Source organism: Eriocheir sinensis, chromosome 6 (assembly GCF_024679095.1).
Source record: "Eriocheir sinensis breed Jianghai 21 chromosome 6, ASM2467909v1, whole genome shotgun sequence".
Lineage (NCBI taxonomy): Eukaryota > Metazoa > Arthropoda > Malacostraca > Decapoda > Varunidae > Eriocheir > Eriocheir sinensis.
Window position 1 is genome coordinate 16,829,712 of NC_066514.1, and position 26,592 is coordinate 16,856,303.

Genomic DNA, 26,592 nt, shown 5'->3' on the forward strand with positions numbered 1-26,592 from the left:
GTTGAGTGACAAGTATTTTATTTTTTTAACTCTATATATGATATATGGAGGCGTATTGTCGTATTCTGGAGGCGCGGGGTCAATATCCACAATCACCTTGTATACTGGAAATACGAACCCGTGAAGCAGATTCAACATGCGGTCAGTAAGGATTCACGTGTTCGAACAGCTCGGGCAGGAGGTTCGAGAGCCTCACTTGCTCTAGGACCCGCAGTAACGGATCAAGGCTAGCCGGTGGTTTTGCTTGTGTCAGTGATAAACAATGAAGATACACTGTGTTTGGTGCCACGGACTCTACTTGGAGGACAGAAACCTTGCGATGAGGTGACAACCTACTAGAGAGAGAGGGCATGAGTGTGGTGTAGGCGGTTTATGTGAGCGCAGATGGCTTCCGGCGCCACGCCAGACGGTGAGGTGAGCATCGTTTGGTGGGTTCGCTACGCTTCTCTCCCAAAACAAGCTTGGGGATCCAGTGAGTGCGTGGTTTCCGTATGGGAAACATTAAATTCGTCGCAAACGCTCATTTTTAGTGGTGTTGGGAGGAAAAATCCCTAGATTTAGGGAGCTTCCCTAGATCTAGGAAGTTTTTACCCCCCACACTAAAAAAAATACGCGATTGCGACGGATTTCGTGACCCCCACCCGAAACCCCGTGTTCCCACCAGGGCCCGTATCCTCGAGAGCTATTAACTTTTACTCCTAAAGTTACTATCAAAGTTAATAGTTTCAAATTATTAAGAGTAAAAGCTATCCTCGTCAACTTTGAGTGTAGGTATTAGCAAATCCTGGCTACTATTATCTTCTTCTTCTTCTTCTTTATGGCGGGCTCGTTGCTAAGGACTCCTCCGTGCAAAACGTAAACATCCGACATGAATTAAGTATATATTTCAAAAGAATAAAGAAATATAGGTTTGCAGATAGCAAACATGTATAAATGTACAACAAAAACATAATAAATGGCAAACACAAGAAAATCTTGAGTTTTGTGGCAGATAGAAGCAGCCTCAAAGGCTGCTTTTGCTTCGTCACTCGTCAATACCCTTATCTCCCCTCCTACGTCACAACTTGCTCTGCTGAGATTACCGCACCATAACCACGTCATCTGCCACAATGAGCACATCTACGGGCCGGAGAACCAGCGCAGAAAAGGAGTAAGTTTAATTGGTCTCCAGATGAAACGGTCTGCCTCCTACATCAAATTCATGAAAAAAGACATATCATCAGAGGGTGTTATGGGAAGAGTATCACCTCTGAGGATAAGAAGAGAGGGTGGACTGAAGTGGCAGAAGCTGTAACAAGGTTGGTAATCACATATTCATGATTCAGTTAGCTTACAAACTAACCTAACCTAATCAATTGGGTATTTTTTGCATAGTAACACAAACACTGACCTTCCAAACAGAACATACCTTTTCATTCTGTATCTGAATAGTTTAATTATGACCATTTCTGCCACAACCCCCTCTCCATCAACAACCTAACATAACTAAACCTAACCATGCCAAACCTGCCCCGTCCTACCGAACACATCCTAACTTAACATGGCAGCAGGTCCTCAAGTTTGTTGGCGGGGAAGAGGGGGTTGGTATAGATAGTTAAGACATATTTGCTCTTATTCTATTCTATCTTTATTTTTTATTTTTTATTTTGGGGGGGGTGCTAGGCATGCCAGACTTTGGACACTTTTACAAGTACTTTATGTCAAGACTGTATGGGAATAGGTAGGTTTCATGAGAATGGTAAAGTAAGATTAAAATAGGATATTTATAGCACTAGTCAAACAGATTATGGTGATATAATGTTAGATTGGAATGTACTCAAGATAATGAAATTAAGGTTAATGCTTTTTTTTTTGTTACATATTCACATATTGATGATTCAAGTAACTTACAAACTAACCTAACCTCGTCAAATGGGTATTTTTGTATACAAACACAACCACAGAGTTTCCAAACAGAACATACTTTTTCCTACTGCTCCACGTGAATAGCATCATTATGACCATTTCTGCTGCAACCCCCGCTCCCTCGATAATCTAACATAAGTAAACCAACTCCTGTTAAATCTGTCCTACCTAACACGTCCTAACCTAACATGGTAGGTCCCTAAGTTTGTAAGGGTGGAAAGGGGGTTAGTATAAGAGAGTCAAGTCATATTTACCTGTTATTTTATTTATTCTTTATTTAGATTTTTTTTTTTTTTTGGTGGGGGGGATGGGCATGCCAGACTCTGAACACTTTTACAAGTATTTTATGTTAAGACTATATCGGAATAGGTAGATTTGATGAGAATGGTAAAGTAAGATTAAAATATTATTTTGATAGCATTGGTCAAACAGTTTCTGGTGATATAATGTTAGGTTAGAAGTACTCAAAAGAATGGAATTAAGGTTAATGCTTTGAATTTTTTGTATAGCTGTATTGTGTAATATCATCCTACTTAGAGAAAAGCATTTTAGAAAAGTAGGTAATGAAAAGTAGTATTTATGGCCATGTTCATAACAACTAAAAAGTTAATGTCTTATGATGCATGTAAATAAAATATCGGTACTGATTTAGCTTTCCATCACAGCATGTATTAAATGTTATTGGAGAAGGTTTGGGAAATAAATAGCATGCCATAGTGTAACGATTAAGAAACTTGCTTAACATTTATACCCTGACAGTGCCTTCCCTGGGAGTGGACCCCGTACGCAGGATGATTATGAGAGGCGTTGGTATAACGTACAACAGAAATCAAAGCCTCGCATTGCCAAGTATACAAGAATGATCAGCGGCAGACTGGTAATTTTTTTGAGTTCTGTCTTTATATGTAAAACTTATATTAGTTAGTTTTTTTACGTGCTCACATAATGCAGCTATACTGGCCACAAATAATGCCTTTATTTCAGCTTAAAGTTAATAAGTTCATAGCAGTGAACTGCATATTTGATATAGATATTTTTTTTTAATGTTCATCTGTCAATGACTATCAGTCTATCTAAACACCTTGGCTGTCTTCCCCCGATGAAGGGTGGGAGCCAAGACAGGCACACACTCACTCACACATTCACACTCATGTACACCACTCTCTCAGCTGCACAGCCCCTGAGGGAGTAAAGAAGCCCCTCACTGTACTGGGGATTAGCTGCACAATTCAGACAGGGAACTTCCACACCAAGGCTCCACAGCATACACTGGTTTACCCCTGCCCCTTCATAACAATGACATTTCCCCCAGCACCTGAGTGCCCCACATGTGTGGCACCAAAGATGCGCAGGCGCCTACCTAACTATGACATTAACTGTGGTAGATAAACTGGTGTATGACATCAAAGGCTGGTCGTCTCATGTATTTGAAGGGGTACCAGAGCCATTCAGCATTGACACAGCTGATGATGCGCTAAGGATAGGACAGCAGCAACAGCAGTCAAACAGCAGTGAAATATTGACTGGCCTGTATGTTTTTGGCAAAAACTTTTATATTCTCATTAAAACAATAATTTATTAATCACTCTTCATATTCTTTGTTGATACACACTTTATCCGTATTACTAGAGACCATCCCAGCACATTGTTCATTACTTGTGGAAAAGATACCATTAGCTGCTCCGGCAACAGCCACTGCTTCAATATCTGCCGGCCCTATGACACCAGCCACTGCTTCATCATCTGCTGGCTCTATGACCATCCCAGCCACTGTTTCATCATCTGCTGGCCCAATGACAACAGCCACTGCTTCAGCATCTGCTGGCCCAATGAAACCTGCCACTGCAATTGATGACAATGAAGAGCTGCCCCACCACATTCACCACCTACTTCATCGGAGTTAAGAGATGCCTTTCATAGGGCAGCAGTATAATTTTTTGATGCTGGGGCTGAATATTACTGCCTCAAGGCTATGATTTTGTCACTATTTTTTTTTTTCTGAGGAGTAGGGTGGAAGGGGTGAAAAAAAATATCTGCTGTTTGTCGACAGAAATGGTTAGAAAATTCATTCAAAGCACAAAATTTACCAGAAAAAAAATATTGTGTGCCATTGTGAGTGGGTTCACTTGAGATTGGGCGCCAATACGCCTCCGTGGTCTAGTGGTCAGCGTGCCTGGCTTCTACTCCGCGGGCCCGGGTTCGAATCCCGGCCCGGGCAGTTGGCGTGCAGCTCACCCAGCTGTTCATCCTCCCTCTCGGGCTGGTTGATAAGTAGGTACCTGGGGAAACCTGGGGAAGGTAAACTGTGGTAACCCGGATGTCACACTGGCCCTGTGTCCCGGGGTAATGGGCTCCCTCCCACCACAGGCTCAAGGGCCAATGTTACGGAGATGAGCACCGAGGCCACGCGCTGCTACAGCGTATGCCCCCAACTTTACTTTACCTTTATTGGCTCGACTGACAGAGACATGGCTTTGTATGTCGAAGGTCCATGGTTCAATCCCCACAGCCAGCACTCTCTAACTCAGATTTTTCTGAGTTCCCTAGATAAATTTCTCAGTGTTTAATGCGAAGATTTGCACCGGCACCCAGTCGTGGGTGTTACAAGATACTTTGTTACAATCAGGGGCGTCATTTGGACTTCAAAAATGGTAGGGACATTAGGGCAGACATTTATATATATATATATATATATATATATATATATATATATATATATATATATATATATATATATATATATATATATATATATATATATATATATATATATATATATATATATATATATATATATATATATATATTTACCATCATTAGCTTATTGCACCGATCATATTAGCATTTTATGTAGTCTGTGATGCTGGCAGGATATTCATTAGCACCTAATTAGACTCATGCTGCTTTCCAGTGCTCTCTGATGCACTCACAACCAAAGATGTAGTATACCTATATGGTAAAGTGTTCACCTAAGTGCGACCCAAGCTGACAACATAAACCTAAGCGTGTTTGCAAGCTGAGTGCTAATTGGCATAATAATAAAAGATGCTGAAAACTTTATTTCGCTACTTTATTGAAAATATGAGTAATTATATACTGAATTTGTAATGGAGCCAAGAAAAAAAAAAGCAATGTTTTTCAGTGGTCATACCATGATCCCATGAAAATAAATAGGTTGACATATGAAATTAATTACTACGTATTTTGTTATGACGACTATTGCACGTTAATACCATAGCTTTGAATCCAATGATGAATATCTTCAAGCAAGACACAAATAGCAACAGATTGGTCACCAATTCACTCAGTAAAAACAATACTCCAGAAAAGTATACACTGAATTCACAATAAAGTTGTTTTTCCACTTAGAACTTTGCAAATAGAAACCAAGTAGTAAATAATAGTACAGCTTTCCACCTGGAATAAAATAAACATAAACCAAGTAACAAATAAAACTATAACTTTCAAAGAAGTACAAGGCAGACCTCCGATTTAATTCATTTGTGAATATGTACACAAAACTTTAGTAAGAGCAAGTTATTACCGTTATAAATACATTTTTTTAAGTAAATGATCAGTTACCACAGGAAGCTCTCAAAATGTCAATTATTCCATTTGTGACCAGCAGCAATGACCGGAGTAAGAAATAAATATACATAAATAACTTTATTTGGCAAAGAAATACAAGAACATTCTACTACGAGAAGACCTCCAAATTATATTAATCCATTTGTGATTATGTAATCAATGCTCAAGTAAAATAAATACACAACTTTTACATAAAACTCAAAGAAGTACAAAATTATTCAACAGGGAATTACTTCATGAGATATACTTCACAGTCTTCACCACATGATTTTGGTTAAAAGACAAACTGATCACGAACTCACTAGCTTCCAACTTTTAGTATAATAGCTGTAGCTGAAAAGTGGGGGGGACAATTGATATGTTGTCCCCCCCACTTTGAAAAGTGGGGGGGACTTGTCCCCCTGTCCCCCCACCCCTGAATGATGCCCATGGTTACGATGGAAGCTGGACGTTTCGCCGGTGTGCCAGTTTACCGATATTGGCGAACTGTCTTATTTCATTAACCAGCGAAATGTCCAGCAGGACGATACGCCGTGCCAGTTCGCTGATACCGTCTAGAAACCATGAATGATAGCATAAGATAGGGTTTTCTTTTCTCTAATTGTTAAAACACACGCACAAAATAAGGATAACAGTAAAAACATTTTTTTTCCATCACTCAAGAATTATTTGTACGTAGACAAACACTTCAAGACATCACGCACTACATTTTTTACGTATCTCCTTTCTTCCTACTTTCTCGTACTCATTCTTATTCCAACATAATTCTTCTATTTTTAGTAACTCATTTTCACATAAATATTCAAGCTACGCCGTTTTACTTCACACATAAGTCATGGTGTACGCGATGTGGTCCCCTCGATCTTTCGTTCCTCCTCCCTCACACTTGCAGACGTCACTAACAAGCTTTCTTACCACCATAATCTCCATACGAATGACCGGCAGGAGTAATTTGTTTTTATAACTCGATTTTAAAGCACAACAATAATTATATATAAATCATATTTTAAATTACATTTTAATGCAATTTTAATGTCATATTTTTCATTTGCATGTGTGTACCTTTCTACTACAAATAAAAGTTTTTTTTCCCATGTATCGTTTTCCTTAAGGCTCTCAACGAGGTCAAAGTGTCATATTACTCCAATCGACATGAAATTTTTATGGTTTGAGTGCAGTACTTTACTGAGCATTCACCTACAATATCAAGATGATATCTTAAAAGAAAAAAAAATCACTTTTTATGTAAATTTACTACCCATTTAAAATGGGGTGAGTTTCTGTGTTTTTAATCCGATTTTAGTTTTCTTTATATAGAAATATAGAATGAACATTCCTCTACTTCTCCAAGTTAGATAATCCATGGATTCGAAAAATAATAGTAATTATGATTTTTTTATTAATGTACTCATTTTCCACTATTTTTTAATGTTTTCATCCTCCTTGTGACCAACCAATACAATCTAGAAGGAAAATCTAACTACCAAATGTTGCTGTTTTACTACTCTATCCAAAACTGCACACAGATTTAAGATCGGTTAAAAACTTTCAAATCTCAGAAATTTTGAAGTTAAGGCAATGCACTTTTGAGATACGGGCATTTATAGTTACTAAGTACACATTGATGTTCCTCGTCCATGAATGGCCACACTGTGCCGAATATTGTTAGTACCAGGTATTGTAATGTTGCTGTCTTGTTATTTAGGTGATCTTGAGTCATGAACATAGCACCTGAACCCACTTCTTGTTGAAGTATTACTCACTTAAAGGTGAGGGTGTCAGGGAGCCACCGCCTCCCTCATTGTTGCCAGTTTTTGTTTGCATCACTTGGTGTTAGAAACTATCTGGCTCGTAGGATTTGCTTCCTTCCTTTTCTGTTTTAATCTTCTTTCTTGGTTATGATGATCTGTCAGAAGCTCTGTCTTTCCTTGTCTTGTATTCGTTTTCATATTTTTTTGTTTTTATGTTGTATGGTGAGATGGGCTCTTCTCTCTTGAAACTGAAGTAGAAGGCTGTGGTAATGGTGGTGTTGATGCAGAAGCATCAGGAACAGCAGTCGTGGCAGCAGGGAGCGAGTGAGAGGTGGTGGTGAGTAAGGCAGCAGCGGTGGGTGGTGGCGAGTCAAGCCTCGCTGCTCCATGTGGAACGCCTGTCGGTCTCTCTTCATTATCTACTCGACCATGGCGTGCCTTCTTCAAACAGGCAATCCTCTTGACAATGGCAGCCTTTTTTCTTGGCATTTGAACTGGATGAAGCCAGCATCATCAGCAGTTTTGTCATAAAAGGAAAAAAAGGCAGTGTGGGGGTAGAGCGTACACACCTATGTCCATCCTCTGCGTGACAAGGACACGCACTGTCGGTACTGATGAATTCTGGTGAGAGCTACGGGACAGTATTGTCCTGCGCGCACAGGAGAAAGTATCAGACACCACCAGAGAGAAAACTACTCGTGTCTAAATACTACAGTGTTTTTCCTACAATTTTTTTTCTAAAGGTATGTTCTGCCTCACGTGACCTTGACTGAGCGCGCGGGGTGATTTAAACGGCGATTTAAATGCCCATTTAAACTTAGTCGATAAAATTTTTTCCTGTAATGTTTTCTCTATGCCTTTAGGGTGACCATTGACGAAGTTTCTCATTTTCGATAATTTTTGCATTTTTCACCTGAGTCGTTTGCCTTAACTCAAATATTTCATATTTTAATCAATAACAAAGGCATCAAACACTAATTGTATGTTCAAGCTATGTAAGTTTTTTTTCCTGTTCATATAAACTGCTTCGTTTTCCTTTGGTGCTATTTTCATATGGGTGCAGTCTATCACTCCCACAACACCGGAAAAATGTGCAAGTTGGTAAAATTCTGCTTGCTCTTCACGGATCTCCGCCCTATCAAGGGGAAACTGGATAAACCTTCCGACTACTTACGGGGCACTGAGGGCGGCCAGAGTTTCCGCAGTCACCCTGCTTACACTATTCTGGCTTACCCCAAACTCATCACTTGAACACTGCTGCATTTTTCCAGTAGCCAAGCATCTTTAAGTCAAAATCACTTTCAACCCCAGGGTGAGGGAATGCTCCCTATGAACTGGATCTTGTAGCTTTCTTCTCACCAAATCAGTCACATATTCCATTCCTGCACGGTCTATTATGTACCTCTTGACAAGTTCACTATCGTTATACAGTTCCAAAGAGTCCTTTTGAACTCTAAAATTGCGGAGGTGGGCTGGACGAGGAACTCCGGCGGCTATGTTGACATGGGTCTGGGTCTGGGATTTAGTATTAACTTTCCTATTAAAGGTTTAGAAGTCCTCGCCAGCACTCCCAAGTTAATACCGAAGTTAATAGTAGGTATTAGGCTAATAGTTGGTGAGGATACACTTTGAGAGTGAAGTTAATAGTAAAGTCGAAAGTTAATACCAAGTTTAGTATTAATAGTTGACGAGGATAAGGCCTCATGTCTCCATCTCTTTCATGTCCTGATGGAGTCTCTCCTCGTGCTAGTCGCTCATACATCCCAGATTATCAGGAAACTGATCCATATGTGAGAATAAGTGATGCATGTTGATGCTCATGTTGCATCCGAGGTTTCTGAAAGCAGACAGCATATTTGGTGACAAGTTCTGCGTAGTTCCTGGCCTTCTTGTTGCCAATAAATTTTTTCACGACAAGAACAAAAGCATTCCACGCTTCCAGTTCCACTTCGTTCATTGAGTTTTCAAACTCTGGATCTCTAATGAGCTGACGGAGTTGAGGACCGTCAAAGATGCCAGCTTTCAACTTCTCCATGGTCAATCCTGGAAAAAAGTGGCACAAGTAAGTGAAGCATCCACAATCCTTGTCAAGAGCTTTGGTGAACTGTTTGATCAAGTCAAGCTTGATGTGCAGCGGTGGGAAGAGTATCTTGTCTCTGTCCACCAAAGGGTTGTTTATGACGTTCCTTGCTCTGCAAGGCACCAGTTCCTCCCGTACAGGCCAGTCCTTCACCTAATATCCTACATGCACAGAAGGCAGGGGTACTTGGTGAACCCGGACTGTCGTCCCAACAAAATACAAAAAAATACCAGTTAGTCAAATTGGCGCATACGAACTCTTCAGAATTCGTTTATTTGAAGAAATAAGAAAGAATTTTGCCTCAAATAAATAGAAAATACCCGTACGTGTAAAAAAAAAAAACGTAAAAAAACATCATGTGGCGATAGGTAAAAAAAACGTTGACCTCATTGAGCACAACCAATGTGATTTTTAGATTCAGCACATTAAAACTGTCCTAAATCAGCTAATAAAACTTAGACAATAAATTTGTTGTTGGCCAGTTCAGTAATCCAGTCAATGTGCAAAATGTCCGAACACCAAGTAAAGGCAAAGGAAATTGGGATCTTGTTGGTCACTTTCGGCTCATTGGCCCAGGAGCCCGTGGTGGAAAGATCTTATTACGCCGGGACACATGGCCGGTGTGACATCCGGGTTGCCACAGTTTACCGTCCCCAGGTTCCCATAGGTACCCAATATGGACTAGTATAAAAGGGAGGATGAACAGCTGGCTGAGCTGCTTGCCGATTTCCCGGACCTGGATTCAAATCTGGGTCCGCGAATTCGTGGCTAGGAACGAGAACCACTGCACCAAGTGGGGAAAGCTTAAAATATCATGCATCCTTGTAAGATAATCCTCCTTATTCAAAATGACTAATGCTTTAGATTTATCTGCAGTTGTTATATGGATAGCTTGAGTTTCTTGATTGCTTTCGTGAAACGAGAAGGACAATTCGGCGTAGATGGCACAAACATTGAGGCATAGGTTATTCCATTACAAATATTTACGACATCATCTGATAAATTATTGTTTTTCTAATTTGCAAAACGATTTGGCTACTTCTAAAAAATCTACATTTTTACTTGAATATACAAAACTCATACCGTATCCTAAGGCACACCGTGTGTCTTTGTCAAGCTCCTTGCTAGAAAGGGTGATAAGCAGTTCAGGGTTGGAGTCCTCGGTCCATTTGCTGTTGTTGATTAATCCTGTCAGCTTCCGTGAACTAGCTTCATAGGAGCAGTTTTCTCCCGCACGGGAAACCGCACATATCAGAAATACATAGTGTTTCATTTGGGCCCACATGCTGCGGGGGCGGTAAGATTTCCGCGCGGCTGAGATTCACCCGCTGCTTGTGCAGCTAAAGCCCCTTCCCCACCTTCACGAATTGTATGCCGATGCGCTACGAACTTGACTTTGTAGCGCATCGTGATCAAGTTCGGCTTCTTTCGTAGCCACTTCGTAGCGATTCGTAGTGGATCGTGGCGGTTTGCGGTACTAGCGAATTTTTTTTAAACATGTTTGAAATTTCTTCACGATGCGCTACGAACTCAAAATTCGTAGGTGGTTCGTAGCAGATCATAGCGGTATCTTGGAGCATCGTAGAACATCGTAGCGGTTCGTCATGCATCTTGAACTTCGACTTCATCCAAGAACCGCTACGATGACCTACGATGCTGCTAAGATGTACTACGATATGCTACGAACCGTCAAGAATTGACACGAAGTTCGTAGCGCCGAGTGAGAAGTGTGCGTATATACGCAAGGCAGTCTCACGATGCACTACGATGTTGTCTAAGATGAGCTACGAATAATATACGAAGTGCTACGATGCGCTACGAATAGTCTACGAGGTGCTACGATGCGCTACGAATGACTTACGATGAAATGGTATAAATGCATTCGGGCGCACGTGTGTGTGTGTATTATTTTTTTTTTTTTTACAACAAAGGAGGCAGCTCAAGGGCACACAAAAAAAGGAAACAATAATAAAAATAAAGCCCGCTACTCGCTGCTCCTAAAAAAGAAACAAAAGAGGTGGCCGAAAGGAAGATCAAATACGGGAGGGAGTTCAAGTCGTAGGCAGGAGGAAATACAGATGAAGGAAGATTGTTCCAGAGTTTACCAGCGTGAGGGATGAAAGAGTGAAGATGCTGGTTAACTCTTGCATAAGGGGTTTGGACAGTATAGGGATGAGCATGAGTAGAAAGTCGAGTGCAGCGGGGCCGCGGGAGGGGGGGAGGCATGCAGTTAGCAAGTTCAGAAGAGCAGTCAGCGTGGAAATATCGATAGAAGATAGAAAGAGAGGCAACATTGCGGCGGAATTTAAGAGGTAGAAGACTATCAGTATGAGGAGGAGAGCTGATGAGACGAAGAGCCTTAGCCTCCACTCTGTCCAGAAGAGCTGTGTGAGTGAGCCCCCCACATGAGATGCATACTCCATACGAGGGCGGACAAGGCCCCTGTATGGACAGCAACTGTGCAGGGGAGAAGAACTGGCGGAGACGGTACAGAACGCCCAGCCTCGAGGAAGCTGATTTAGTAAGAGATGAGATATGAAGTTTCCAGTTGAGATTTTGAGTTAAGGATAGACCGAGGATGTTTAGTGTTGAGGAAGGTGATAGCTGGGTGTTGTCAAAGAATAGGGATAGTTGTTTGGAAGATTGTGTCGAGTGGATAGGTGGAGAAACTGTGTTTTTGAGGCGTTGAAGGACACCAGGTTCTTCTTGCCCCAATCGGAAATAATAGTAAGGTCTGAGGCTAAGCGTTCTGCAGCCTCCAGCCTTGAGTCGTTAAGTTCCTGAAGGTGGATCTTCCATTAAAAGAAGTTGAGTAATGCAGAGTGGAATCATCGGCGTAGGAATGGATAGGACAGTTCGTTTTGGAAAGAAGATCATCAATGAACAACAGAAAAAGAGTGGGAGATAGGACAGAACCTGTGGGACACCACTGTTAATAGATTTAGGGAAGAACAGTGACCGTCTACCACGGCAGAAATAGAATGGTCAGAAAGGAAACTGGAGATAAAGGTACAGAGAGAAGGATAGAAACCGTAGGAGGGTAGTTTAGAAAGCAAAGATTTGTGCCAGACCCTATCAAAAGCTTTTGATATGTCCAGCGCAATAGCAAAAGTTTCACCGAAACGGCTAAGAGAGGATGACCAGGAGTCAGTTAAGAAGGCTAGGAGATCACCAGTAGAACGCCCCTTGCGGAACCCATACTGGCGATCAGATAGAAGGTCAGAAGTGGAAAGGTGCTTTTGAATCTTCCGGTTAAGGATTGATTCAAAAGCTTTAGATAGACAAGAAAGTAAAGCTATAGGACGGTAGTTTGAGGGATTGGAGCGGTCACCCTTCTTAGGCACAGGCTGTATGAAGGCATACTTCCAGCAAGAAGGAAAGGTAGATGTTGACAGGCAGAGGTTCGCGGTACCCGGTACCGGTACCGGGTACCGCGAGGAATCGATTCTCCGCGGTATCAGTACCGGTACCTGGTACCGGTACTGAGGGCCATCAATTACAATTGGTGGCCCTGCAGTGTTGCTATGGTTCAAGGTGGCTTAAAACCGGTGCCATTTTAAGGGCACTCTCTCCCAGAGTGGTGGACCTGAGTCGGAACACCCGATTCATTCGTACGCCCTCTCCTGGGGCAATAAACCTCACACCCGCTCGGGGTTCGTGAGGTTGAGCCCCAAGTCAGAAGAAACATTAGGCCCTTATGGCGTAGTTGCCACCTTCAGGGTTTGTCCCCCGTCATCCCCCAGGCTCCCTCTGTGCCCCCTCTCCAGGCGCCTTCTGCGCCTCCTCCAGGCGCCTTCTGCGCCTCTTTCAGGCACCTTCAGTGCCTTCTTCAAGCACCTTCAGTAACCCTTTCAGACACCTTCTGTGCGCTCCCCCCCCCATCCTCCTCTTTGCCTTCCCGCTGGTAAGGCGACTGAGACACGCACACCGTGTGACACTCTACACAAAACTCAGTGAACACTCAAACACAGTGCGACACATTACCCACTGAGACAAACACAGTGCCACACCAGACTCAGTGTACACGCAGTGCCACATACAGATTCAGTGTACACACAAACACTGCTACACCAGACTCAGTGTACACGCCAACACACGCTACACAGACTCAGGGCCGTATTCTTAAATCTCACGAAATCGGCAACGACAACGACAGTCCCCACGCACACTAATGTTCGGGTTGTCACAATATGCATATTCTTAAACACTCGGATTTGCCGGGTGGAATTTGGTAACACTGGCGGTGCGAGAAAAAGTGATTGGTAACAGTGTCCCTTGTTATTTGGTCCATCTCAACGTTCTGACAGTCAAAACGCCGACTGCACCTGATACCCTGCGCGCTGTTTTCAAGTCAACAATGGAGGAAACTAAGCAATATTCATACAAAAATGAAGTTGCTCTACTTCTGGAGCTTGTAGAGAGACACCGAGCAGTAGAACTTGACAGATGAACGGATCATGCAATGATAAAACAGAAAAAGGAGGATTGGGAAAGTAAAGCATCACTCTACAATGCCACTGGCTCTCACTGAGGCCAGGGTCATACAGAAAGCGAGAAAGCTAGCGAGAGCGGCTAGGCGAGTTTATGTGGCCACACGAAAAGCAAGGCGAAGCGAGGGTTGTCATGGCAACGCGGCCCGCAGACCGGTATAGACTCTCGTCGGCGCGTTGGAGCAAACGAGGGATGGGGTGAAATGTTTTTTTATAAATAGTTCCGTGCTTCACTTATTTGGCGTTTTATAAAAAAATCTGTGTACACCATCGTGTTCAGGAGGCTTTTCTCTATAAGATGGAATTGTATATTTTAGTAATAATTTCATAGCCGCTGCAAATGGTAGTTATATGTAAAATGTGTTATAAACATTACGGAATGATTATTTAACTTCATCTCGTCACTATTTATTTAGTTTCAACCCCGAGAGAATAATTTTCTTTCTAAGGTCTCATATATTGTTATACTTGTCTAGTTTTACCGGCGGAGCATAGCTGATTAGTATCACGTTGGGATCCGTGGACGTGGTCCAGGAGGGCTTGCGCTCCCTGGTGGGGCAGCGAAGACGATCTCTCTTCTTTGCTTGTTTTGATGAATATGAGGCACTGCTTTATACTCAACTTGCTCTTAATACTTCGGGGAGAGTAGCAGAAGTGTTCTGAACGTCTAGTATTCTCAAAGACGTTGTGAACATGCAAATTAGGCACAAAATAACACGCCCCACAATATTCGTGAGAAAGGGTGACGGACCCGACGAAGTCTCCCGACAATTTAGTGTTTTGATCGGTACCACGGTCCCAGAGGTGGCTTATAAGAATACACGCTTCGTGACTGTCGGAACTGTGGTAGCCACGGGCACGATGGTTGTTTAACCCCTTGAATGCGGACTTCGTACAGCCAGACCTCACCAAGCTACTGGAATGGAAGAAAAAGTGGCTGTTACAATTCAATGAAGAAAAATGTAAAGTCCTGCACCATGGGAGGGGATATCCAGCACACCAATACCACATGGGAAACACTCCACTATCCACCACAGAGGCAGAGAAAGACCTGGGCCTGTATGTTACCAGGCTACCAGTGAAGGCCAAATCCGTGCCAATCGCAGCGGACGGGTTAAGAATATCATTGTCGGATGTGCGGGGACTGTGGTTACAGAAGTTTGATTTAAAAATACAGCCCTCAGAGAGACACGCAAACACTGTGACACCCCACTGGGATTACTAGCTGCCCCCTGGATTACTCATCGCCTTTTGGATTTACCACCGCCCTCTTGGATTACCCTATTCCTGTGGATGCTTATGTACAGTGCAGTGTCTTCATCAACAGTCCAGTGCAGTGCGTATCCATCAACAGTTTAGTGCAGTGAGTTCCCATCAACAGTGTCACAATAATACCTACTAAGCGTGTGGTGTTGTGTTACAGTGCCTTCTTGGAAACTGTGGTTCGCTCCCTGAGCCACTGCGGCCCCTAGCGCGCGCCAGCGCCGATAGTACTCAGTTCGACGCTCACGGACTGCCGTGGCCCCTAGCACATGCTACCGCCCCTCACTCCTCACGACCTGCTGTGGCCCCTGTCTTACGCCAGCGCCTAAAACACGCAGTCGTTCGACGCTCTCTCGGACTGCCGTGGCCCCCCCAACCTGCTCCACATCGTTCAACTTCACCGTGACTGACGACAACTCTTCCTCTGCAACAGCGGTGTCCTTCAGAGAACCACTCTTCTGCTCAGGACCCGTCTACGTGGTTCGCGATTTTGGAGTGCGGATTCAAGACTTCCAAAATTACTAACAGCCTTACTCAATTCACTCACGCTGTTAGCCTCCTGCCCGCCGACGTCATCCCACAAGTATCCGACGTCATCGCCTCAGCCTCCAACTCCGACCATGCCTATAAAGACCTGAAGACTGCCCTACTCCAACGCCTTCAGTCTTCTGTCGCCACCCGCCTCCGTGAACTTCTCTCCAAGGAAGAGCTGGGTAACGAGAAACCGACAGACCTTCTACGCCGCATGAAGCAGCTGCTCGGCGACAAGTACCAGTCTTTCGACCCCGACTTATTCAAACAGCTGTTTTACCAACGTCTGCCCCCTGAAGCCTAACGCCATCGTCAAATTAGCAGACGAATTCATGGTGACTCTACCTGGACCTCTAGCTTCTTCAGTGTCCTCCGTCGCTTCCCAGGACACCACTCGACTTGACGAACTCATCAAACAAGTCTCCCTGCTCGCGACGATGGTCACCTTGTAGCAAGCCACCGCTCAAACGGTCGCATATTCTCCGGTGAGACAGAGAATGTGGCGCTGCAAGCACAGACTTAATATGTGTTTTCATGTGAAATGTTTATGTCTACCCTTGTCCTTGTCCCCTGTGCCGTCTGTGTATTTTCATTGTCGCTGCCCTTGTCTCTCGTCGCGCTCCGTAGTCCGCGTCGTGTCTTCAATTGTTTATTTATTGTTACTTGTTTATCTTCTACTGTCTGTCCTCGTCCTGCTATACACTCCTCCTACACATTGTTTATTACACACACCAACATTTACATCTCACTTAAACTAAACAACATTCACACACACGCACATACACACAACCACCTCTTTTATGTGTCTTGTCCGTGTCGATGACCTCTGTGTACTTTTATCAATAACCCTTGGGGATATGAGTTTTTCTATCCGTGAAACAATTAGCAGTTAGAACACTCTCTACCACCAACAACCTCTCTTGAGAAGCGGCTAGACCACCACCGCTATCGCTCCCCCACTCCTCACCGACGCCAGCGCCGCTCCCGTTCGAGGAGCCCAGGACTCTGTTGGTACCACCACAACTTCGGCGAGAAGGCCACGAGGTGTACCACCCCGTGCACTTGCAAGGTGTCAAACTCCAAGGGCGAGCATTGGTGCAACATAGTGCTCGTCACCAACCCTCAGCGCTGCTCCACCTTCACGACTGCCGTTTCAACACCTAGTTCCTGATTGACACCGGCGCTGACGTCAGTATTATCCCAGCAACCGCCAGTCGGCGAACTCTACCTCCACTCTTGCACCTGTACGCCGCCAGTGGTACCAAAATACCTGTCTACACGCGACGCACCATGCAAGTGGACCTTTACCTACGACGTTGCTTCGAATGGACCTTCTACGCCGGGAACGTCTCGCAGTCAATCCTCGGAGCAGACTTCCTAAGGTACTTCAACCTCTTAGTCGGCGTCAAAGGACGGGGGTTGGTTGACCCGCTCACCTCCATTTACTCCATTTATTTCTTCAACAAGAAATGCAGACTTTTCTTAAGAAGTGAATAATAATAAAATTAAGTTCCACGTACAAAAGATAATTAACTAAATAATTAATGAGGTGACAATTTGATGTTAATCAATTAAAAGTAAGTTGCTAGAGTATTTCTTCTCATATCATTTGAAACATATTCTAACACATTATTTAATGTTACACCACTATATTATAACTTGAGGTCCATTTAATGGAAAGAAAACAAAACTTTTCAATTTAATGTTAGGCTACACCATTACACTATAACTTCAGGCCTAAATGAAAAATAAAACTTGAACACTAGACCAGTACAGTATACCTTATAGCATTAATAAAAAAAAGCTTTAATGTTAGACCGCTATACAGTATAAAATGAAAAAAAAAATGATGGACCACTACACTAACATAAGCCTGAATGAAAAACAAATAATAGACCACTGCTGTATAATTTGATGCCTAAATGAAAAAAATTAAACTTTTATTCTTACAGTAAAGGAAACATCTCAAGGGAAAAATAAATAAATAAATAAATAAATAATGTAAAAAATAAAAAAGCCCACAAATCACTGCTCCTATAAAAAGAGTTTAGAGGAATGGCCAAAAGAGGTCAATTTCGGGAGGAGAGGTGTCCTGATACGCTCCTCTTGAAAAAGTTCAAGTCGTAGGCAGGAGGAAATACAGGTGAAGAAAGATTGTTCAAGAGTTTACCAGTGTGAGGGATGAAAGAGTGAAGATGCTGGTTGACTCTTCCATAAGGGATTTGGACACCAAGGGGTGAGTTTGAGTAGAAAGCTTTTTGCAGCGGGGCCGCGAGAGGGGTGGGGGAGGCATGCAGTTAGCAAGTTCAGAAGAGCAGTCAGCGTGAAAATAACGATAGAAGACAGAAAGAGGTGCAACATAACGACAGACTTTAAGAGGTAGAAGACTGTCAATAAGAGAAGAGTTGATGAGACGAAGAGCTTTAGACTCTGTCTAAAAGAGCTGTGTGTGTGTGGAGTCCCCCCACACGTGAGATGCATACTCCATAAGAGGACGGATAAAGACCCTGTTTATGGATAGCAATTGCGAGGGGGTAAAGAACTGGCGGAAACGATACAAAACGACAACCTCGAGGAAGCTGCTTTAGTGAGAGAAGAGATGTTAAGTTTCCAGTTCTGATTTTGAGTTAAGGATAGACCGAGGCTGTTTACTATAGAAGAAGGTCATAGCTGAGTGTTGTCGAAGAATAGGGGATAGGTGTTTGGAAGATTGTGTCGAGTTGATAGGTGAAGAAATTGAGTTTCTGAGGTATTGAAGGACACCAGGTTCCTTTTACCCCAATCGGAAATTATAGCAAGATCTGAGGTTAAACGCTCTGCAGCCTCCAGTCTGGAGTCTTGCAATTCATGTTGAGAGGTCTTCTGCTGGAAGGAGTTGAATAATGCAAAGTAGAGTCGTCGGCATACAAGTGGTAATACATTTGTTGGTTTTGAAGTACCAGATGCCTCTCTCCAATCTCCTTTACAAAACCAATACAGTTTTTTCATCTTTACATTTCATAGTAAATTGGATGTAATAATAAATAATCTAATAATTCATTGTCCATCCTATTTATCATTTTTGTTTTAGCATCTGCCATTAGAGATCCTCTCAGTTTTGGCAGTGGAGTGTGGCAAATTTAAGATCAGCTTTGCTAGAGAGCGAAGGTTCTGAAGTCACATTTGAAAAATTCCGGAAATGGAAAGATAGAGACAAAATTCTTCAGTTCTCTCGGTGGGGATTTCTCGTCTTTCGAGATATCGCCTCTCTCCTTTCTTATGTTTTTTTAGGTGTGTTTCGGCATGCCTTTTCCATTGTGTTCATAGCAAACACCTCAACTGCTGACCTGGCCTAAGTAATGCTCATGGCCCCTCCTCCACGGCCAAGCCATTCCACGGCCTGCTGAGTATTATACGGGTAGTACAAATCACATGCAGCTGATCTGAGACAGCCCCATTTTATTATGTATTCTTAAAAAAAAACGAAAATGTAAATGACGGACCTTCTATGTAATTGCATTTGGTACATGAACTTTCAGAAATTGTTTTTTTTTTTTTTACAGAAAAATATAATATATATCAGCGAATGCCCAAAGTCCCTACTTTAACAGAATTTTGCTTGGGCGTCCCTACGTCCCTATGCCTTCGAAAATCGGTAAAAAGTCCCTACGTTTAGGGACATGTCCCTACAATTGGCAACACTGCTCAAAACGCCGGGGGATGCGTTTTTCAGCAGGACACCGCTGGTCTCGCCACGCTGTCACGTGATGCCGGATTTTCACGAGGGTACCTTTCAGTGTTTACCATAGCTTCTCTTCGATCATGAGAATTTAAAATGGGCTTTCTTGATAGTTTAACCTGTCTGCTACGATTGGTACGGATTTGTATTTCACTGGTAGCCTGGTTACATATAGTCCCAGATCTTTCTCTGCCTCTGTGGTGGATAGTGGAGTGTTTCCCATGTGGTACTGGTGTGCTGGATTTACCCTTCCAAGGTGCAGGACTTTACATTTTTCTTCATTGAATTGTAACAGCCACTTTTTGTTCCATTCCTGTTGCTTGGTGATGTCTTCTTGTAGGAAATCCGCAGTCAAAGGGTAATTTCATGAACAAATCACTGCTGATGTGTGTCTCTGGGAAGAAATGGGCGAAAATTTTAACGTTTTTTGTTCATAGGATAGCGACTTTCGGGCGGGGTGGGGAGGGGGGGGGTCCAACCTATGAATATCTCTCGATCGTTCTAGTAATGCTGGCTGAACCCAACCTAAGCATGCCACTTGAAATACCAACACCCGATGAGCTTCATACCCGAAGCCCTTTGGGTTTGACATTTAATACTGCCATACATATTTCGTCTGCAAATGTCGGTCTACTCTCAGTCGGATAGACAGATGATAAGTATAGATAAATGAATAGATAGATAAATAATTGGTGGTATCAGATGTACACTGTGATCATATTCGTAATCACGTTTTACATAATATCATGGCACGCAATCTTGACATGAAACTACTTGATTGTGGAAGTGGGAAAAAAAAAAGAGACCTGCTTTATGGGATACTTCGTCAGAATGTAATGAAAACAAAACCTAGAAAATACAAGCATGGGTATACGTTTGCCAGTCCCTCATTGTATGTTATGGAGGAAAAAAGATCAAAACATGGGTAGACTTTCTTATTTAACATCTTAACATTTTTTTTTAACTTGTTTGGAATTTTCTTCCTCGTTGTCCTATGAATTCAATTTTCAAATGTCTGCAGTCTACACAACCCACTCTTCATTTCACTATCTTCTATTGGCAGGCCATTTTCCCGACACCAATGTTGAAGTAATTACAATAAGTATCCCTGATTCTATTAGCATATCTCCCACCCTGCAATCCTATTCTTACCATGAAGTCCCGGTGTCGCCAAAGTGTCATCATAGTTGTAAGCATTCCTTTTGCGAACGTAGTTGTGTAAGAAACAACAGACTTTGACAACCTCAATGGTAAAGTCAGTGTTAACATTCAGAGGTGGATGGAATATATATATTTCGCTCGTTTGACAGTATACCAAATGCACGGTGCTTTTGTTAGTCTATAGTTGAAAATACTTCTCTAAATAGTCAAATTCCGTCTACCGTAGCGACAAAGCCGATTAGGTGCAAGTCCAAATGCCTCATCACGTACAGGAACATGCGGCATTGCATCACTCGTGCCGGGCAAACGCTGAGTTGTTGCTATATTTTTGCTTTTCTCATGATTGTTTTCCATAAAAGAAATCATAAAAAATGGTTGAGTCTGAATTCTTTCCAAATGAACCAATGTCAACAAATGTTAACTTTTAATCTGTATCATATACAGCCAAAAGGACAATGGAAAACCAATGCTTGTAATTGAAGTACATGTGGATATGTAATGTAATGTACTGCACCATGTTTCGTATTATACCTCCATTCTTGTACGTCTGCCAACCAGCGTTCCCACTTTTGGGGATTTGTTACGAAATAGGGACTTTTAAACTCATTTTGGGACAAATCTAGGGATTTGACAAAATCCGGGGATTTCTGGGGAATTTCATGTACTTATCGGGAATCTTTAAGGAATTTTCAAGTGAATGTTGTTTAAGTGGTATATATTATGTTCTGGCAAAAATATAACCAAAATTATATGAGAATAAAATCTGACAGCGGAAAAAAAGTCTACCTTATTATTTTGTCAACCGTTTTCTTTGATTGAAGTGTTTCATTTGATGTATGTATGTACCGCCCGTGGTGCGAGTCACGACAGTGTTTAAAGCGGTCAGCTGACAGATTTGAATGTGCGTCTGTCTCAGCCTGCTACTCTCAGGAGTCTGGAGGATGTAGCTTCACGTCTCCCTCTAAGACCAGGCCACAACGTCGGTGCCACCTTCCACTGCATATGAGGTATTGTAGTTGGTCCATGATGATGTTGCGGGATGGTGGTTGTGCTAAACTATAGTCCTGATAATCTAATGTGTTCGAACTTCGAATGTTTTTAGTTTTGTACCTAGGGCAGTGTGTGTGTGTGTGTGTGTGTGTGTGTGTGTGTGTGTGTGTGTAGGCAAGTGAAATAGTGCACACTTCAGTGTGTAGGTAGCTGATGGCCTCTGTCTTTGATGGAGTAATTAATACAAAGACTTACCATGTACATATTACTTTGTATCTCAATAATTTGTATGTTGCTAACAACTGCCTGTAATCTTTTTTTTTTTCAATATGTTGGGCAGTTTATTTTTATGCATGAGGTGACTGGCCTTTGCATGCATATTGTGGTGTATGGCTTTGGCTGTAAGGGGACCGCAGCTGTAAGCAATATTTACATTTTAATGTAAGGAATAATCATAGCTTTTCAGAGTGATTAGGGGTGTGGGCTGCTTTGTGCTGAAGTTTCTCTGTAGGTATATATTGCATCAACTGTCTACATTTTGTTGTAATGATTTCAGTGTAGGGACTGAAGGTGGCAATACATGACGTTAGTCTCTGATTTTTGTTACGGTAATGATGTCGGTTCCATTTGGATCGTTAAATGATGTGGTAGTTGATTCATTTTCTCTAGTTTCTAGTTATTATTATTATTATTATAGGTAATGAAAATTTTGGGGGGAATTTTGGTCTAAATTTGGGAATTTTCAACCCTAGTCTGGGGAATTTTTATTCTGACATTGTGGAAACACTGCTGCCAACCCTGTTGTCCTCAGTCTGGCCGGCGTCCCGTAGGCAGTTACACGCGTGGGGCCCGCCGCAGCTTTGTTCGCTTGTTCCTGGCTCAATATAGAAACCACAGTCTACACGTGTTTCTGTAACGACCCTACAACTCCGTGGCTGTCCAGTCCCGACAGCTACACCCCCCACATGGCGCAGCGAGTAGCCAAGGAACGACACAGGCCCCACCACCCACGGACCGACGCCTCCCTGCCGTCACCCAACGCCACCACGGCCAAGACTCCGCTGCCTCTTCACGCCCTTCCCCGGGACCTACAGTGTGCAATGACTTGTGACAGTGTGTGCAGTGCCTAGTGTTGTGTGTGCAGTGTTTTGCGTACTCGTGTCTCTTCACGCCGCCACCAGGGGACGCTTCATCCTGAGCTGGAGACAGCCCAGCGCATAACACCCTCCTCGCTCACCGCGCAGCGGGGCAACTCGTCAGTTGCTCAGTGCGGCCGGGCAGCGGCCACCGACGCGGACGCGGCCCGCGGGCCGTGACGACTGAGCTGCCAGATACTGTCACAGACACACACATACACACACACACACACACACACACACATCCACACTCACGCGCTGTCACTTTCTATAAAACCCCGCCTCCCACGGGTTTTCCTTGTATTTGTGGGGACACTTTCTGCTGGTTCACGGATCCTCACAGATCACCATGTCCTTTGTCTGTGGGCGAAGACAGCGAACAACAGCAGGGAGCCAATGAGTCATCACACGACCTTGACAGTCCCCGCGGGGCGCAGGCCGGCTTCCCCGTCGGGCCACCGACATACACCACCCCACATGGCCTGCCTCAACCCCACCCGCCTCCTCGTGTGCGGGATGACGATGTTCTACAACTTATCAAGTACTTGGAGGAGTCTCGTCTGTCTGCTGACCTGCGTAGAAGGCAAGAGGACGAAGACAGACGGAGAGAGGATGACTTGCAACGACGACAAGAAGAGGAAAGGCGACGAGCGGAGGAGTCAAGCCCCAACCTATCACCCTGCAGTCACCGGTCTCGCGCCGACCCCACCTGCCATGACAGCTGCTACTACAGTCAGTACCCTGCCCGATGTGACAGCCGCCTCAGCGTGGCCGTTAGACTGGGGGTAGTGCGGCGAGGTCACTACATGGTGGACACCCCAGCGCTCCATGAAGTTTTGGAAGTCGGCGCTGGCGAACTGGGGCCCGCCATCAGTGCATAGACGCCTTCCCATATGTTGTGACAGCTGTTGTTATAGTCACTACGACACCTGTCACCGCAGCTGCCGTCACAGCGGCCGCTGCAGTCGCAACTCTACCCACTGCCGCAGCTCTGCAGTCACTACACCAGCTGCCGCCACGGTTGCCGCTACTGCCGCTACACCACATGACATCATGACTACGACTCCTACGCCTACCGCCGGGCCCCTCACGACCAAACCTGTGGCTCAGAGTCTGCCCATCCTGCAAGCCGACGCCTCCTACCAGACGTTCAGGCAATGGCGTCGCCGGTGGAAAGATTTTTCAGTCATGATCGACCTGCAGCGACTCCCCAGGGAAAAGCAATTGATCCAGCTACAGATGTCCGTTTCCCTGGAGGTCCAAAGGACTCTAGAACACACTCTCGGGATCGCACCTAACACTCAGTTAGCGGTGGAAAAGGTCCTCGACGTGTTGCAGTCCCACTTCAAGAGTCAACGAAACGAGGCTCTACGCCGCCGTGAACTCCTGTGTTGCAAGCAGGCGGCCGGCGAGTCTTTTTCTGACTTCTATGTCCGTCTGAAGAAACTAGCTGAAGATGTCGACCTTTGCTCAGGCGATCCAGTGACTTGCGCTGAGACCCAACTGAAGATGGTTTTGCTCATGGGCATCAGAGAGAAGGAGCTAGTGCAACGCCTCATCTCTATGGACACAGGGGCACCTCTCCGGGACGTGGTTACCTGCTGCCGCTCCTATGAAGCTGCCCGGAACACAGCATCCGCCATCCAGTCGTCGCCAAGTCAGCTGTGCGCCATCTCCGCCTACAAGAAGGGGAAACGACGCAACAAGGCCGCCTCCTCACTTCAGCAAGCGCCTTCAGAACAGCGAGGAAATTCCCCGGCTGTTGAATCGACCCAACCCTGCCAGTGTTGCTCCCGCCGGCACGCGCCTGGTCCGACGGCACTTTCAACAACTGCGGCCGCAAGGGCCATTGGGCAAAGACTGCTATGTGCCCTGCCAGGGAAGTCCAGTACCGAGTATGCAAGAAGACTGGACATAACGACAAGTGCTGCCGAGCGAAGAAGACGGATCACGGCCAGGACAGATCACACCCTCCCGCACAGAAGTCGAGCTCCTGCCGCCGTGTGACTCGCGGTCCAGCGTCTAACGCCATAACTCCCAAGCCCGTGTGTATTTACCTGACGCACGGAGGATCTACCTCACACCTCCAGATGCTGCCAGACACCGGTGCGGACGTCACCGTTATCGGCCAGCAACACCTAAGCATGCTACAGATCCCCAGGAGCGACCTACAACCTCTCCCTTCCGTGCTCACGTCGATGGCGGACGGTTCAGAGATGGCACCTGCCCTGGGATGCTTCCAAGCTACTTTACGTCTCGGGCAGAGGTCTTGTGTCGCCCAGATTCAAGTACACGAAAGCGTCCAGACCCCACTCCTCTCTTATGGCCACCGCATGGAACTGGCCATCATCTCACCGGAGTTCCCGAAGCCAATTCTCAAGGTCAAGCATGTTAACCGGTGTAGCGAACTGCCCCTCCCTGCCACCACGTCCCCATCGGCTGCGAAGGATTACTTTCATCGTGAGTTGCAGGACGTGCTGCTCTCCAAGGAGAATCTGAAGCCCATGGTCGCCCAGCCCATGAAGATCCACCTGAAGGAGGGCGCTGTACCGTTAGCCATTTACACACAACGACAGATCCCCTTTGCATTCCAGCAGCAAGTCAAGGACGAACTGGAATCCATGGCGCGTCAGGGGATAATTGAGCCTGGCGGCGACGAGCCGTCTGCCTGGTGCCACCCATTGGTCGTCGTTGCCAAGGACAAGGGAGTTCGCATCACGGTGGACCTCACGAAGCTTAACAGTCAAGTTTCCCGCTCGGCTCACCCAGCACCTACGCCTTTCGCCGCCGTCCGCAGGGTCAACCCGTCAGCTCGTTACTTCACAACAGCGGACGCCCTGTGCGGATACTGGCAGATGGAGCTTGACGAGAAGGATCGGCACCTCACGACGTTCATTACCCCGTTTGGCCGATTTAGGCACTGCAGAGGACCCATGAGCTTCGCGGCTACCGGCGACGCCTACTGCCTCCGCGGTGACATGGCACTCCAGGGGATGGAGAATTGCGTCAAGGTTGTCAACGACATCCTTCTCTTCGATGACGACCTCCCCAAACACGTGCAAAGGATTCGTCAGAGGCTGATCAGATGCCGCGAGCACGGAATCACCCTCAACAAGGACAAGTTCGCAGTCGCCGAGCCTAGGGTCCGATTTTGTGGCTACGATCTCTCCGCTACGGGCATCTCTGCAGGCGAAGACCGAGTCAGTGACATCCGGAACTACCCTACACCCGCGAACCTAACTGACTTCCGTTCTTTCATGGGCCTGGCCAACCTGTTGTCAGAGTTCACCCCGAACATAGCAACCGCAGCCCAGCCTCTTCGTCCCCTTATGAGCACGAAACGGACGTTTACTTGGACCGCTGACCATGATGAAGCCTTCAACCGCGTCAAGACAGCGGTTCTCCAGCCGCCGGTCCTGGCCCACTTCAACCCGGCGCTACCAGTCATCCTCCAGACGGATGCCTCCCGCCTTCACGGGATCGGGTACGCCCTCCTCCAAGACCACGGCCAGGGACGAACACGTCTATTCCAGTGTGGCTCACGCTTCCTCGCCGATGCCGAGACACGCTACGCCACCATTGAACTAGAGCTACTCACCGTCGTCTGAGCCATGTCTAAGTGTAGGCTTCACCTTATCTACTTACAACACTTCACGCTGATGACGGACCACCGGCCACTGGTCACAATCCAGAACGCAAACACTTTGGACACGGTCGTGAACCCCCGCTTCCAACGTCTCAAGGAGAAAATCTCGCCCTACCTCTTAACGGTCGTGTGGCGGGCTGGGAAGCTGCAATGCATCCCGGACGCTCTGTCCAGAGCCCCAGTCAGCCGCCCCACACCCGACGACGAGATGGCGTGCACCGACGCCAGGTCACACCTACGGCGCGTCGTAGCTGCCAACGCCGAACGCCCCGACCGAGACGCACCACATCACGACGCCGATAGGACTCTACAGGAATTTCGAGCCGCAGCGAG

The 26,592-nt window shown here is 45.1% G+C and overlaps 1 protein-coding gene across 1 annotated transcript; it reads left to right on the forward strand.

Annotated features, from left to right (window-relative positions):
• The first annotated feature begins 22,442 nt into the window (after positions 1 to 22,442).
• Positions 22,443 to 26,221, forward strand: LOC126991118 (uncharacterized). Its single transcript, XM_050849856.1, has 4 exons — positions 22,443 to 22,570; positions 22,957 to 23,196; positions 23,555 to 24,270; positions 24,399 to 26,221. The coding sequence occupies exons 1-4, from the start codon at positions 22,443 to 22,445 to the stop codon at positions 26,219 to 26,221; spliced, it is 2,907 nt and encodes a 968-aa protein (XP_050705813.1).
• Positions 26,222 to 26,592: the final 371 nt, after the last annotated feature.

Excerpts from the sequence above, each read along its gene's own strand:
- LOC126991118 (XM_050849856.1), top strand. The coding sequence starts at position 22,443 with ATGGCGCAGCGAGTAGCCAAGGAACGACACAGGCCCCACCACCCACGG. Across the intron at positions 23,197-23,554 it reads TCTGCTGACCTGCGTAGAAG|CTGCCGTCACAGCGGCCGCT; the intron begins GCAAGAGGACGA and ends CTGTCACCGCAG. Across the intron at positions 24,271-24,398 it reads CGCCATCCAGTCGTCGCCAA|TGTTGCTCCCGCCGGCACGC; the intron begins GTCAGCTGTGCG and ends CAACCCTGCCAG.